This window comes from Primulina huaijiensis, chromosome 17 (assembly GCF_012295235.1).
Source record: "Primulina huaijiensis isolate GDHJ02 chromosome 17, ASM1229523v2, whole genome shotgun sequence".
Classification (NCBI taxonomy): domain Eukaryota; kingdom Viridiplantae; phylum Streptophyta; class Magnoliopsida; order Lamiales; family Gesneriaceae; genus Primulina; species Primulina huaijiensis.
In genome coordinates this window covers 6676112-6688761 of record NC_133322.1, presented here as the reverse complement: position 1 = coordinate 6688761, position 12650 = coordinate 6676112, and the positions used below count along the sequence as shown (strand labels likewise).

General features: G+C 33.4%; 2 protein-coding genes across 2 annotated transcripts; one reads left to right on the top strand and one right to left on the bottom strand.

Annotated features, from left to right (window-relative positions):
* Positions 1–2068: 2068 nt before the first annotated feature.
* LOC140962522 (heat stress transcription factor A-7a-like) lies at positions 2069–3709 on the bottom strand. The gene is made up of 2 exons (XM_073421470.1): positions 3154–3709; positions 2069–3035 (listed from the first exon to the last, which is right to left on the bottom strand). Exons 1-2 carry the CDS (start codon positions 3562–3564, stop codon positions 2313–2315), a joined length of 1134 nt encoding a protein of 377 aa, XP_073277571.1. The 5' UTR covers positions 3565–3709; the 3' UTR covers positions 2069–2312.
* Positions 3710–8462: 4753 nt separating this feature from the next.
* LOC140963419 (nucleosome assembly protein 1;2-like) lies at positions 8463–11983 on the top strand. Its single transcript, XM_073422736.1, has 12 exons — positions 8463–8622; positions 8712–8755; positions 8907–9002; positions 9489–9581; positions 9661–9745; positions 9827–9888; positions 9994–10178; positions 10290–10467; positions 10547–10590; positions 11172–11361; positions 11474–11491; positions 11579–11983. The coding sequence occupies exons 1-12, from the start codon at positions 8574–8576 to the stop codon at positions 11645–11647; spliced, it is 1113 nt and encodes a 370-aa protein (XP_073278837.1). The 5' UTR covers positions 8463–8573; the 3' UTR covers positions 11648–11983.
* The last annotated feature ends 667 nt before the right edge of the window (positions 11984–12650 follow it).

The window sequence follows — 12650 nt, the reverse complement described above, 5'->3', positions numbered from 1 at the left end:
ATCATTGGGAAACTGTAACAATCTTGGTTCTGAACAGCTCAAAATGAAGAGTCAAGCCGCGAACATGAATGTTGAATTGTATGTGCAAATTACTCAAGTAAAGAATCACATGGACGCATCCCTTGATCACCTTCAGACTATCCTTGGTAGCCAACTACAAGAAATTCTTGAATATATACAGTGTTGTGATGTCAAAAAAAGAAAACACACTACAAGAAACTGGAGGAACAGAAGAGAGAGGCTGAAATAGCTAAACTTGAAGAGGCTAAGAAAGCTGAAGACAGGGGGAGGTTTGACGAGGAAGAAAGGAGAAAGAGATGTGGTGGTATTAGCGATTCAAGTTTCAGAAGATAAATTTTTTTGTAGATGTGATAGGATTTAAATTTTTCATGCACCTGTAAAAATATTATTTCATTCACTCAATGAAATACATTTTCTTTAAACTGTCTCTCTGATACTTATCTTTTTATGTAAAAAATGTATTTAGTCTTGTTGTTTGATTTTGTCATTACCAGGAAAAAGAAGAAATTGTTGAAATATAAATTACCATGAGTTTTGGAAATGACAAATAACAATATCGACTTGTTTCAGGGTTCAATTGCCATTTCTATGCATTTACATATTTCTAATCGCTAGAAAAGTTAGACCGCTCGGCATAATATCATAAGGTCAAGCTGCAAACAGAAGATAATCATGTTTCCAATCAGATCGATGTATCTTAGATACCATTAATGTCTTATCGTTCTTCTCTAACCGGTCAAACATTAACATATCAAGATGAATACTCCAAGTCAAACCGTCCAATGACTATCAGATAAAGTGTCACGCACAGTGACATACCGACTCTCGATTGATAGAAATGATTAAAGAAATGTCAAGAGTCAATCAACTTTTCAGAAGCTAAGAGACGAAACCGTAAAAACCAAAGAAACATAAATGAGCATTTATTGTATCGTACGATGAAGAGATATTGACAATGTCATTTTGTCGAGAGTTAGTAAAGATAATCGTTTAAAGGTTTTCCGACCGTTTGAGTTTTTCAAGTAAAAATATGCAGATTTAGAAGATAGAAAAACAACCCAAGAAAACGATTTTTTAGCAAGATTCAAGCTTTCAATATGCAAACATACACGACTTATGGCACACTTATTCTTACAATATCAAGCTACTCATTTAGCATACACATATCAATTTATATCAGATTTTTCAAAGATCATTTTGTGTTACTTTATCAACTTCAGCCGTCAAAGCTAACCATTAATTGTTGTATTGGTTTATGGTGAACCGAGAGTTCTTAAACAGTCAGAATTTGTATTGAGATATCAATAAGAGTTTGAATTTAAAAAGTGATAAGTCATTATAACCGAAGTGAATTGTTAAAGAATGTAGAAGTATTTTTGTGGATTCCTTCCTAACTAGAATGAGTGACATAAGAGTTTAGAAGAAGAATGAGTGATATAAGAACATTTATCTCCAAACATCCAGAAATTGTCTCATTTACTTGTGCACTTTATCTTGTTTGATTTTATCTAGACCCCTTGTTAATTGTTACTTATATTGAATCCATACTTTATCACTAAATCTAACTGAACTGTTTTTCTCGTTCAAAATCATTTTAAGTTATCCAACTAAATCTAATTATTAAAAAAAAGATTTTAACAACTAATAATTGTAATATAATCAAATTTTGAACTTCTTTTTTTATTTCTTTTTCAAAACACTCATTTTCAATTATGACTACTATAAGTTATAACCATTCACAATATCTCAAACTTTTCTAAGAATAATGTAATAACCAAGCATAAAACAATCATGGTAAATTTAACTAATTATATTGACAATTGAAAATTTAATAAAATATCGGCCACTTACTATTTGACAGAGATGAAAAACTCCAACTTATATTATTTGTTTCAGAAAAAACAATGACAGAATGCAGACCTGTTTAAATTTGTTTTTAATTTATAATAATTATAATTTAATAAAAATATTATTGAAAAAGTTCCATGTTGGGTGATGTAGACCTCAAACGCATCTTTCCCTTACTCACCAATGGCCACTTAAATCATATTTAAAGTTCCCACGAGCAGTCTTATTTCTTGATTCAGAAATATATATGTACAGTAGCATCAATGGCAGACACTGCAAAATGCCATTTTCATTTATAAATCCTAGTTCCCTATCTAACAAAGCTAAGAAAACTAATCATTTACTTCCATACAATATTATATATTACACTTCTATTCTTTTTTTTTCTTCCAAAAGACTGCATTTTTACCCTCGAGTAAACTCCATACATACCTTGGAACAACCTAATATGCAAATCCCAATGCGGTCAATTCCCCTGTTCTACGTACATCTTCAGATTGTTGCTTTTCCGGGCCTTCTTCCTCCTCGTAGATCATGTCATCTTCCATAAGTTTCTCCCACAATATGAAATTGTCGGAGCTGTTCGTTTCAGAGGATGATTCGGGCTTCTGGTCTTGTACAGGGCTCCTCGATTCAGCGGGAGAGAACAGTGTCTGAATTTCGGATTGGATGGTACTTAACTCTTCCTGAACTTGGAACTTTTTGTCCTCGATATCAATGGATCCCGAGTTTTCAGACAGCCTCCTCCTCTTCAAGATCCCTCCGCTGTTTAGTGCCCTTCTCCTGTTAATCCTATCTACACAATCCAGTAAATACATGGGATCCTTCAAGGACTTGAGCATGAAAATGATCATGTGTTTTTGCTGCATTTCGGAGGCGTGAAGACGCTCTTCCATGGCGGCTATGTAGCGCTGCGAGCACTCTTGTTGCTGCCTTAGCTTCATGATTTCTTGTCTCAGTGCGTTCTGGTCAGCTCCGAGCTTGTAAAGCTCTGAATCCACTCCATGACTTGTGGGGTACTGCCAAGGATGTGCTGCTGCTTCATGTGGCCGCATGATTTGGGGACTTTGCTTCCTTCTTTTGATGTGTTTCAGCATATGCTTCTTGCTTCTCTGAAAGCCTTCGTTTGCAAATTCCCATCTGTCCGAATCAATCTTCCTGAATCTCTGTAAATAGTACCCAAATCAAGAGCACCGTCGTAAGCCACCCAATTCATGTCTCCACTTGAACGACAAGAAAATTCAAGAAATACGAGACAGTAGTAGAACTGTTATAAATTCTTACATAGGTATTGAGTTGGCGAACGAAGCTGGAGAAATTGTTGTGCTTGAAATGCTTAGGGAGCAAATCGGTGGCGAAAGTGTGCGAATCCCACACAACGAAGCTATTCCCCGCACCACTCCACGATATTATCGAGTCCGTCTGAGGATCATCCACCATCTCAAACGTCTTCTTCAGAAACGGCGGCGGCCCAATCTCTCTCAACCCTTCTAACGGCTTGGGGAGATTCTCCGACTCCTCCCCCCATTCATCCTCACCTCCATTCTTGCCGTTATACCCACCTCCAGAATACTCAGTTTCATCAAGAAACACGAAGGGTTCTTCCTTCACACCGATCAGTTCTCCATCCCCCGCATTTCCCACCATTTCTTGATTAATATCTCCAGCTACTACAGAGATCATGTGTTTGCTCATCCCGAGGCACCACAAGACTTCATCTTTATCGTCTACTCAACACCGATGCCTCAGCAAAAATCCAAAAACACGCGTCGGGAGAAGGGAGGAGTGCTCAATAAAAAAAGGAGCATAGGTGCACAGTAGTGGACAAATCGCTATACAGGTGGTGAGAATACGAAGAGGGGACAGATAACTTATAATAAAGAATTCATCAGGACAAAGATTTTATTTTGTTTTTGATAAACCCAACCTAATCCGATCTAATTTAATGCCAAGAGTGGTGCGCTGTCTGGAAAACTGGCCGGAGGTGTGTACGGCCCCCTTGTGCTGCTTTTGCCATTTGTATCACTACGCTTGCGCTGAGTCACGGTTTGACGCCGCACATTCTGATTACACCCTTTGGACTTTTTTAAACTTCGTAAGCAGATTTTCAACGTCATGACTTAACATTTTGTGTGTGTGTGTGTTTTTTTTTTTTTTTTATAAATTAAAAATCACATTAGTTGTACAAGCGATTGTTTGGTTAGAAAGAAAAATGTCAAAAAATTCTTTGTTTTCAACACTTTCTAATATCTAGGAATGAATTGTTTCAAGAGTCTTGGATGGTCGTATGAATATCCAGAGTATTTGTCGTTCATATTAAAGAATATTAGAAATAAAAGAATACTAGAGATATGAGCCTTTTAGATAATGATGGGTCCATCTCAAAAGAAATGGGAGGGGTCAATTCTAATTTTTTCTTTTACATTGATGAGTAGGTCTTTTGTGAGACGGTCTCACGAATCTTTATCTGTGATACGAGTCAACCCTATCAATATTCAAAATAAAAAGTAATACTCTTAGCATAAAAAGTAATATTTTTTCATCGATAACCCAAATAAGAGATCTGTCTCACAAAATACGACCACACAAGTTTTTGTCTACATTGATTTATTGTTAAAACCAGATATTTTTATCGCACTAAATCAACAAAGTAGCAACCAATAAATCTATTAAGCAAGATCAACAAGTTATTGAAAATCTTATATAAAAATTTAGTTCAAGGGAACAAGTAGAATTTATTCATCACACGATTCAATTAAATATCTTTAAATTTATTTTTTGTGAAATTGGTAATTATCTATTTTATTTATGAATCAAGTCATGTAACTTGCATGTTCTTTATTTTTGGTCTTGTTATCAATCGATTCATGTTCTTATTCTATTAATTTGTATTTTTTTCAACTTTATGTGTTTTTATCAGACTATTGACGTGACATCGATAAATGATGAAAGGACATCACAAAGTGATGATTATTATCAATCATCAAAATTTTTTGAGCTGTGTTGGACATTGTCTACACATTATCTACATGTTTGATGTCACGTCAACACTAAATTAAAAATTTACAACTCACCAAAAATATAATTTCCCAAAAAATTATGAGATTGCATGTATTTGTATGTGTGCATAGATAATCGTCCTTCTTGGCAATTCATCATTGGATATCCAATTTCTCCATTATTTCGAGATAATGTCCCCCAAACCTTCGAAATTTACAAACCACAAAATTTTATATTTCGATTTATTTCAAAAAATACTCGGTTGTTGTGTTGGATTCGACATCTTTAATAAAAAAAAAACAGATTCTTATGTGCATTACACGAGGAATATATACAAATTAATCACATGTATAAAGTAGATATATGATAATTTTTTTAGTAAGTGAGACATTTTTACGAATCTTTATTCGTGAGACAAGAGCCAAGCCTATTTTGATGAGAAGTGTTTGTGTGATCAGATGATCACTTTGCTGCGTTGCTGATATGTTCGGAGAAGTTTTTATGTGATCGTGTGATCATTTTGCGCAGCTGTTGGAGTTTTTCTGAACATTCACAAGTTCATATTGAAGATTTTCGTGTGAAGAATTTGTGTGATTGGTTAACATAATTACTGTGTTGATGATTAGTGTTGACGACACTCAAGAACAACACTGCGTAAAGTGTTGGGTGAATAGTGATTTCGTTTGATTTTAAGCAATACGATTTTTGTTTTATGTATCTAGTATTTGATTTGAGTTTTTGATGTATTTTAATGCCTTGGAGGTTGAAGGAATTTGATTTTGTTAATTTCATTAGTATTATTTTTGTGTAAATGATTTACATATTTTTCTACTGAATTTTTACCATGAAGTATTGCACAAATATTCATACTTGTGCTAGAAGCTCACCAAGGGATTAATATCGTCCATTCCGACTGGCAGCGGAATGATCTATGTAGAATTGGTATTGCATTGTGCATATGTATGTATATATAATTTAAGTTCGAGTCCTAAATGAATGATTTTTTGGGAATACTTGTCTTGTAACGTCCAAAAATCCGGTTATGTAAACACCATGTATGAAAATTATTAAATTGCAAAATTATTTTAATTAAATGATTTTAGATGCATGAATGAATGATATATTTTGATTGATTAAATGATTGATTTTGTAATTTTGATTGATTTCATAATTTAAAGATTTTCATCTTATGTCTTATGTTATATAATTTCATTTTTATTTTTGAATAAAAAATGTCATACATTAATGTATAATCACAAAAAATTATTTTTAAATGAATAATTAAATTACTAATAATAATATATTTTATATTAATTCTATTAGTTGCGAATGCATCCGCAATTGTAGAGAGAGTGTTTTCAATTGAATGAGTGATGTTTGGTTGACTGATAGTCTCGTTGTCTGTCTGACCGTCGATAATAAAATTATTATACAAATATTTCAAAATATGAAAATTCTAAAAGACTTAGGGTATTATTTTAGGTATTTTATGATTTGTTGATTGTAAGATTATATATATGTTTTGATTTATTGATTATTTATATTATTCAATAAAGTTAAATCTCATTTACAGATTAATTTTAGTATGATGATGAAACTTTTTATAATTCACGAAACACCTTTTAATCATTCAATTATATATAACACGTTTTTATTTATATATTTTTTAAAAAGTAATTACTTCCATTTTTTTTTATTTTTTAAAAAATATTAATTCTCTAATTTTTCTACGGAGTGTGTGTCATGATCCTCTTGTAGTGTATTGTTGTCTACACTGAATTACTATCTTAGCTCCACCCTTGAAAGGTGGGTGTCATTGGATTTCGTTGGCTCATTTATTTCTTATTATCGGGTAGAAGAGAAAATACCGGGTTATAACTCGCTAAGATTAAGTACCCGGTAACCCAATTATTAATAAAAACTGTTATGATATGACAAAAATTTAAGTGGTTGGTAAGATTTGGAATATGATATGCAATATAATTTGTTAAATGAATATAACTACAAAGTATGTGTTTATTGGGCGAGTAAGTTTCTTGTGAGACGATCTCACGAATTTTTATCTGTGAGATGGGTCAACCCTACCAATATTCACAATAAAAAGTAATACTCTTAGCATAAAAAGTAACATTTTTCATATATGATCCAAATAAGAGATTCGACCCACGAAATTGATCCGTGAGACCGTTTCACAAGAGTTTTTACATTAATGCATATCGAATAAATCATAGAAGTAATATAAATCCAACCATGTAAATTTCCAAATGAATTTTTCGGTTTAATTTAAATATTATGATCTGGAATTTTTGATAGTTGAATTTATAAACTATTTTCTTTACAACTTTAAAGGAATAACAGAAATTACTACATGTCACACACAAGGAATAAAAACTAAAGCTAAAATAACAACAGTGAACGAATTTCTTTCACCAACTCCATAAATTTGGTTTGTTCTTCCTCTTCTTCAATTTTTTCTTCATTTTTATATGAGAATGGTGATTTGGCAAGTGATCACTTGTGAGGATGACAGTTTTCTTCATGGTGAAAACCCGAAATGAGACATCTTTGAAGATTTCAAATCCCCGAAGAAAATCAGGGACAGATAGGAGAATGCTATCTCATTCTCGAATCCGTCTCGATATGTCCAATAATAATATCATTATTACTACTGATAATACTGAATTTTCCTAATAATTAACAAAAAAAAAACTCAAATTCATAAGATTTAAATCTTGTTCATTATTCAAATTGTCACATCATAATAATTATGTGATTTCATCTTTTTGTTTATTAAAAATCTGGATTACAAAAGTTTGTATTGTTATTAGCATTTATATATGTAATTGGATGATTGTATCAATATTCTTTAAGTGATTGATGACTTTTTTTGGATGATACAACCATTATTTAAGAGGTGATGATGATACTGATTTAATTCACGTCAAGTCAGGGATGATGACAAATACGGCCAACTTCGTTGTCGTTTCTAGATTGTTTGAAGCGACAATAGGGACTAGAGTGAAGATTTAATGTCCGCGAAGTCGGGATGATAATTTTTAGGCCAATCTGATAGAACTGGGTACAAGGGCTCGATGACAACTTAATCCCACGAGGATTAAATGAAGAATATCCGATTAGAAAAAATGGAGATTAAGGCATGGATAGGGAAAACATCCGTGCCCCATTGCTATGTTTAATCACTTAATAAAGAGAAGAATAATCCTCCAAATATTTAAAATAATTTTTCAAACATAAATATTGAATATTTATATGTTTTGATGGATATATAAAAGAATCAAATATTAAGGTACCAAATTTATGCACTAACCAATTATGAATTTTAATAGCTAACTAATATCAGTTTTCTAATATTTTAATCGTCTGATGAGTAAGATATGAATAAAAGATATATACAGAATATATATTTTTACAATTAGTTCGTATTTTTTTTAATGAATTTGGTTAAATTAAAGCCCGGAAAAAAGCCCATAAAACTCGGATAAATTAAAGCCCATGTATCGGAGAATAGAAAAGATCCAAACACGGCCTTAGCTTGCACGTATAAATTGCATACGTGCTAGGTTTTTATTTATTTGTTTGTTTTCCGAGTGTGTTTGTCACCATTCTCCTTCCCTCCAACCCCCCTCGTCTGTAACCCTATCTGCGGGGTTTTTCTGTCTCTGATTTAGGTTTTTTGGTCGAAAATGAGCAACAACAAGAAGGACGCCTTCAACGTCTCCGATCTCGATGCCGGTAATTGACCTCAGTGGAACTCTAATTTAGGTTTTGTGTTGATTGGTTGCGCGTTTCGTTTGGTTTTAATGAATTGGATGTTTTTTTAGCTTTGAATGCGGAGGGCAGGGATGACCTTGTTAATGTTCTCAAGGTTACTGTTTCTTTCAATCGTTTTTTTACTTTTGCCGCTCTACTTCTTGACCTTTTTCGTATTTTCTTCTGCCGGTTCAATTTGGTGGCTTTATATGTTAAATGTTGGACTGTGCAATGCTGTTATTATTATTAATTTTTTAAATTCGCAGAACAAACTTCAGGATCTTGCTGGTAAGCACTCGGATGTGCTTGAGAATCTTTCCCCCGCTGTCAAGAAACGTGTGGACGTGCTAAAGGAAATTCAGGTTTTCCCTTGTCTGCAGTTGCATTTTGATGTTAGCCTGAGATCGGATTTTGTATTGCTGCAGTTTCATGTTAAAAAAGTTGATTTTTAGGGAAGAAGTCTGGTTAGTTATACTATATTAGAATTATGTTCGTATTAAATTAATCTATTCGAATGTCAATTTCACTTCGTAGATGTGTTTACCAGTCCTAATTTATGCTATATACTCGTAAAAGACTGGAACTCATTGATATGGAGATGTTTATGTTATCTATTGAATATAAGTCTACGCGGTTCTTCTTTTCCCCTTCGCAAACTTTGTTCTTCCATGGATTGGTCAAATTTGAGATACGACCAAATATGTGAAATTTGTGATTCAATAATATGATTCTCACTGTATGTTATCGATATGCGCTAAAGTATCTTAGTTTATTCTGTCTTCTTACTGATGTGGCTGTTAAACCCCTTTCTTTTTGGGTTTAATGCTATTGTTGTCTTGTGTTTTCAGGCTCAACATGATGATTTAGAGGCAAATTTTTCTGAGGAAAGAGCAGCACTTGAAGCTAAATATCAAAAGCTGTATCAGCCACTCTATGTCAAGGTTTGAAAATTTGTGCATTTCAGAGCGCATTTATCTTTGTTTTATTGATTTCATTATTACTAATATTAGATGTTTGCAGAGATACGAAATTGTGAATGGTATTGAAGTTGGAGGTGCTACAACCGATGCAGAGCCAACAAAACAGGTGGACAATGAGGGCGAAGGTCTGTTTTTTATGTCAATTTAGAATTTCATATTAAAGAGGGAATCCTTTATCTCTCTCTAAACTTTTACAAATAATCCAGAAAAAGGAGTTCCTGATTTCTGGCTGATTGCAATGAAGAATAATGAAGTGCTTTCTGAGGAGGTTAGTTGTTTCAGAAAATCACTGTTCTCTCTGTATTTTAGGCAGTTTTTACTTAACTTTTTTGTCTTTTTCTAATTTTGTTATTTGTGTTGATATTGGTGACAGATATCTGAGCGTGATGAAGGAGCCCTAAAATTTCTCAAAGATATAAAGTGGTCCAGAGTGGATAATCCCAAAGGGTTCAAGCTTGAATTTTATTTTGATACTAATCCGTTCTTCAAGAACTCTCTTCTAACTAAGACTTATCACATGATTGATGAAGATGAACCTATTTTGGAGAAAGCAATCGGGTAATCATTTCTGTTCTATCACCAATGTGCAGGCCTGTCCTACAGGGATGTTTTAAACAGTTACTGAAACTCCTGTTCAATATTTTTTTAAAAAATTATGATACTTTGTAGGACGGAGATAGAATGGTATCCTGGAAAATGTTTGACACAAAAGATTCTGAAAAAGAAGCCTAAGAAAGGGTCCAAAAATGCCAAACCAATTACTAAAACTGAACAGTGTGAAAGTTTCTTCAACTTCTTTAGTCCACCACAAGTCCCTGAGGAGGATGAAGACATCGATGAAGATGCTGTAAGAATTTGGTGGTTTATTTCCGGAGATTGCTTATCGAGTGAATTTATTTCTTTAATATTCCGTGTGTTTTTGGCAGGCTGAAGAACTCCAAAATTTGATGGAACAAGATTATGACATTGGGTGAGTTTACATGGGTATCCATTCGCATCTTTTTCACTGGGTTCCTTTTAGTAATCCGAGCTCTCTGCGTGTAGATCAGAAAATGTTGAATTAAATAACTACTGTAGGAAATTGTTGTGGTTGGAACTATGATGGTTTAAGATCGGGGCTTTGCTGTCTTTATTTTAGCTAATTTTGTGATCTGAACTTCTATTAAGTTTTAAAGGTAAATAAATATGGAAATTCAAGATCTAATTCTTTTAACGAAACTCAATGTTTTTAAAGCACAGAGATCGATGAAAGGGGAGTCTTCTAAGAGGTACTTAATGCCTTTCCCCCTTATTCTCCTTTGTTTCTCTGGATAAGTGGTTCTTAGGGTGTACATTGTTTTATGGCCTGGATTTCATATGAGGGGGAAGCTTTCTTAATTTTGATATGAAAACGGAATTTTTGGGTTCCATTTTATTTCTGTAGCCATATCACGTTGTTCCTGCCTTGTTTCTTTTGATTATTATTCTTTAGGCACGCTTGTCTCGTTAAATTATTATTTGTATCTCCTTAACAATAAGTCTTTCTTTAAAATGTTTATTGATTTTGTGTAGGTCAACTATTAGAGACAAAATTATTCCTCATGCAGTATCATGGTTCACTGGCGAGGCTGCTCAGGACGAGTATGATGATATCGAGGAAGAAGACGAAGAAGACGAAGAAGATGATGAAGACGAAGAAGACGAAGAAGATGACGATGAAGAAGACGAAGAAGAGGAAGATGAAAAGAAGACCCGGAAGAAGGTCATATAACAATTCTTCTTGTAATCTAAGTGTCATTTGATAAAATTTATTCCCTTCAAAACCTAGTATTTGACTGATTGATCCTTTTGTTCTATTGGTTTCCAATTTACAGTCATCAGCATCACGCAAGGTGTGATTCTTTTCTTCTCAATTTTTTTTATTCTTTTTGATGTGTCGCAAATAAATCCTGATATTTCGTTTATCTGATAACTTACAGAAGAGTGGAAGGCCGCCTGCTATCCATGCACAGCAAGGTGAGAGGCCTCCCGAATGCAAGCAACAGTAGCTGTTGAATCGTGTCTATCAGAATTCCATATTGTTGTGGCTTTGTTTGCGTGGGATCATGCCAGAGGTTGTTACAACTCGCCATAGATTGCGCCCTTGCAAGCAGCCTTGAGAGTCTATTCCTCATTTTTCTTCGGATCAGCTGAAGATTATTTCTTTTTTGTTCTCTTTTTTTGGGTTTATTGTTCTGTGAGGTAATGTTCAAGTAGTGGAGTTGTCTTGTGGCTTGCCAACTGCTTGTTGCATGGAGACAAGCATAGTGCTCTTATAATTTTGTATTAATGATGGTTGAGGGTTCTTTTTGAATTTCAATGATTAAATTGTTTGTCTTTCAAAATCAATCTTAACTAAATAAAGAAAAAAATTAGATGAAATGCGCAATTTAAATATTTTTCTTTAAAAAAACTTTTTCACAAGTTTTACCATTAAGTTGGTGTTTTAAAATTTGAAAATCCGAAGCAACACCTGACAGAAGAAGAGTGAATCGAATACCATCCCCCACGTTCCATTGTGTAAAGAACATTTTCATTTTTGACAATGTATGATGTTGGAAAACTTGCCCGTTTTCATACTAGTGGCCATTGTCCAATTGTATTGAGAAATACGAGAGATATCAGTACGGTAAAGTTCATGCTATCACAAGGATACTGCCCTAATGCTAAATCCAAATGTTTAAAATTGATTTGTATATGTGAGATCTGTAATAACAAAATTAAATTAAAATTGAACATTTGAATGTAGTGTAAAGGTATTATCTTTATGTTAACATCTAATAAGCTGAAGTTATTTGCAATTCAAATGTGGTAGATTGTGGTAGATATGATTACTGGCCTTGCTTTAACTAGGGAATATGTCTATTGTGAAACGGTCTCATGAATCTTTATCTGTGAGACGTGTCAACCTTATTGATATTCACAATAAAAAGTAATACTTTTAGCATAAAAAATAATACTTTTTCATGAATGACCCAAATAAGAGATCCGTATCACAAAATACGACCCGTG

Bases quoted from the DNA above. Each gene is read 5' to 3' on its own strand.
- LOC140963419 (XM_073422736.1), top strand. From the start codon at position 8,574: ATGAGCAACAACAAGAAGGACGCCTTCAACGTCTCCGATCTCGATGCC. The intron at 9,582-9,660 runs GTTTGAAAATTT...AGATGTTTGCAG, and splicing joins ATCAGCCACTCTATGTCAAG to AGATACGAAATTGTGAATGG. The intron at 10,591-11,171 runs GTGAGTTTACAT...GATTTTGTGTAG, and splicing joins GAACAAGATTATGACATTGG to GTCAACTATTAGAGACAAAA.
- LOC140962522 (XM_073421470.1), bottom strand. From the start codon at position 3,564: ATGAGCAAACACATGATCTCTGTAGTAGCTGGAGATATTAATCAAGAA. The intron at 3,036-3,153 runs GTAAGAATTTAT...TACTATTTACAG, and splicing joins TTCGCCAACTCAATACCTAT to AGATTCAGGAAGATTGATTC.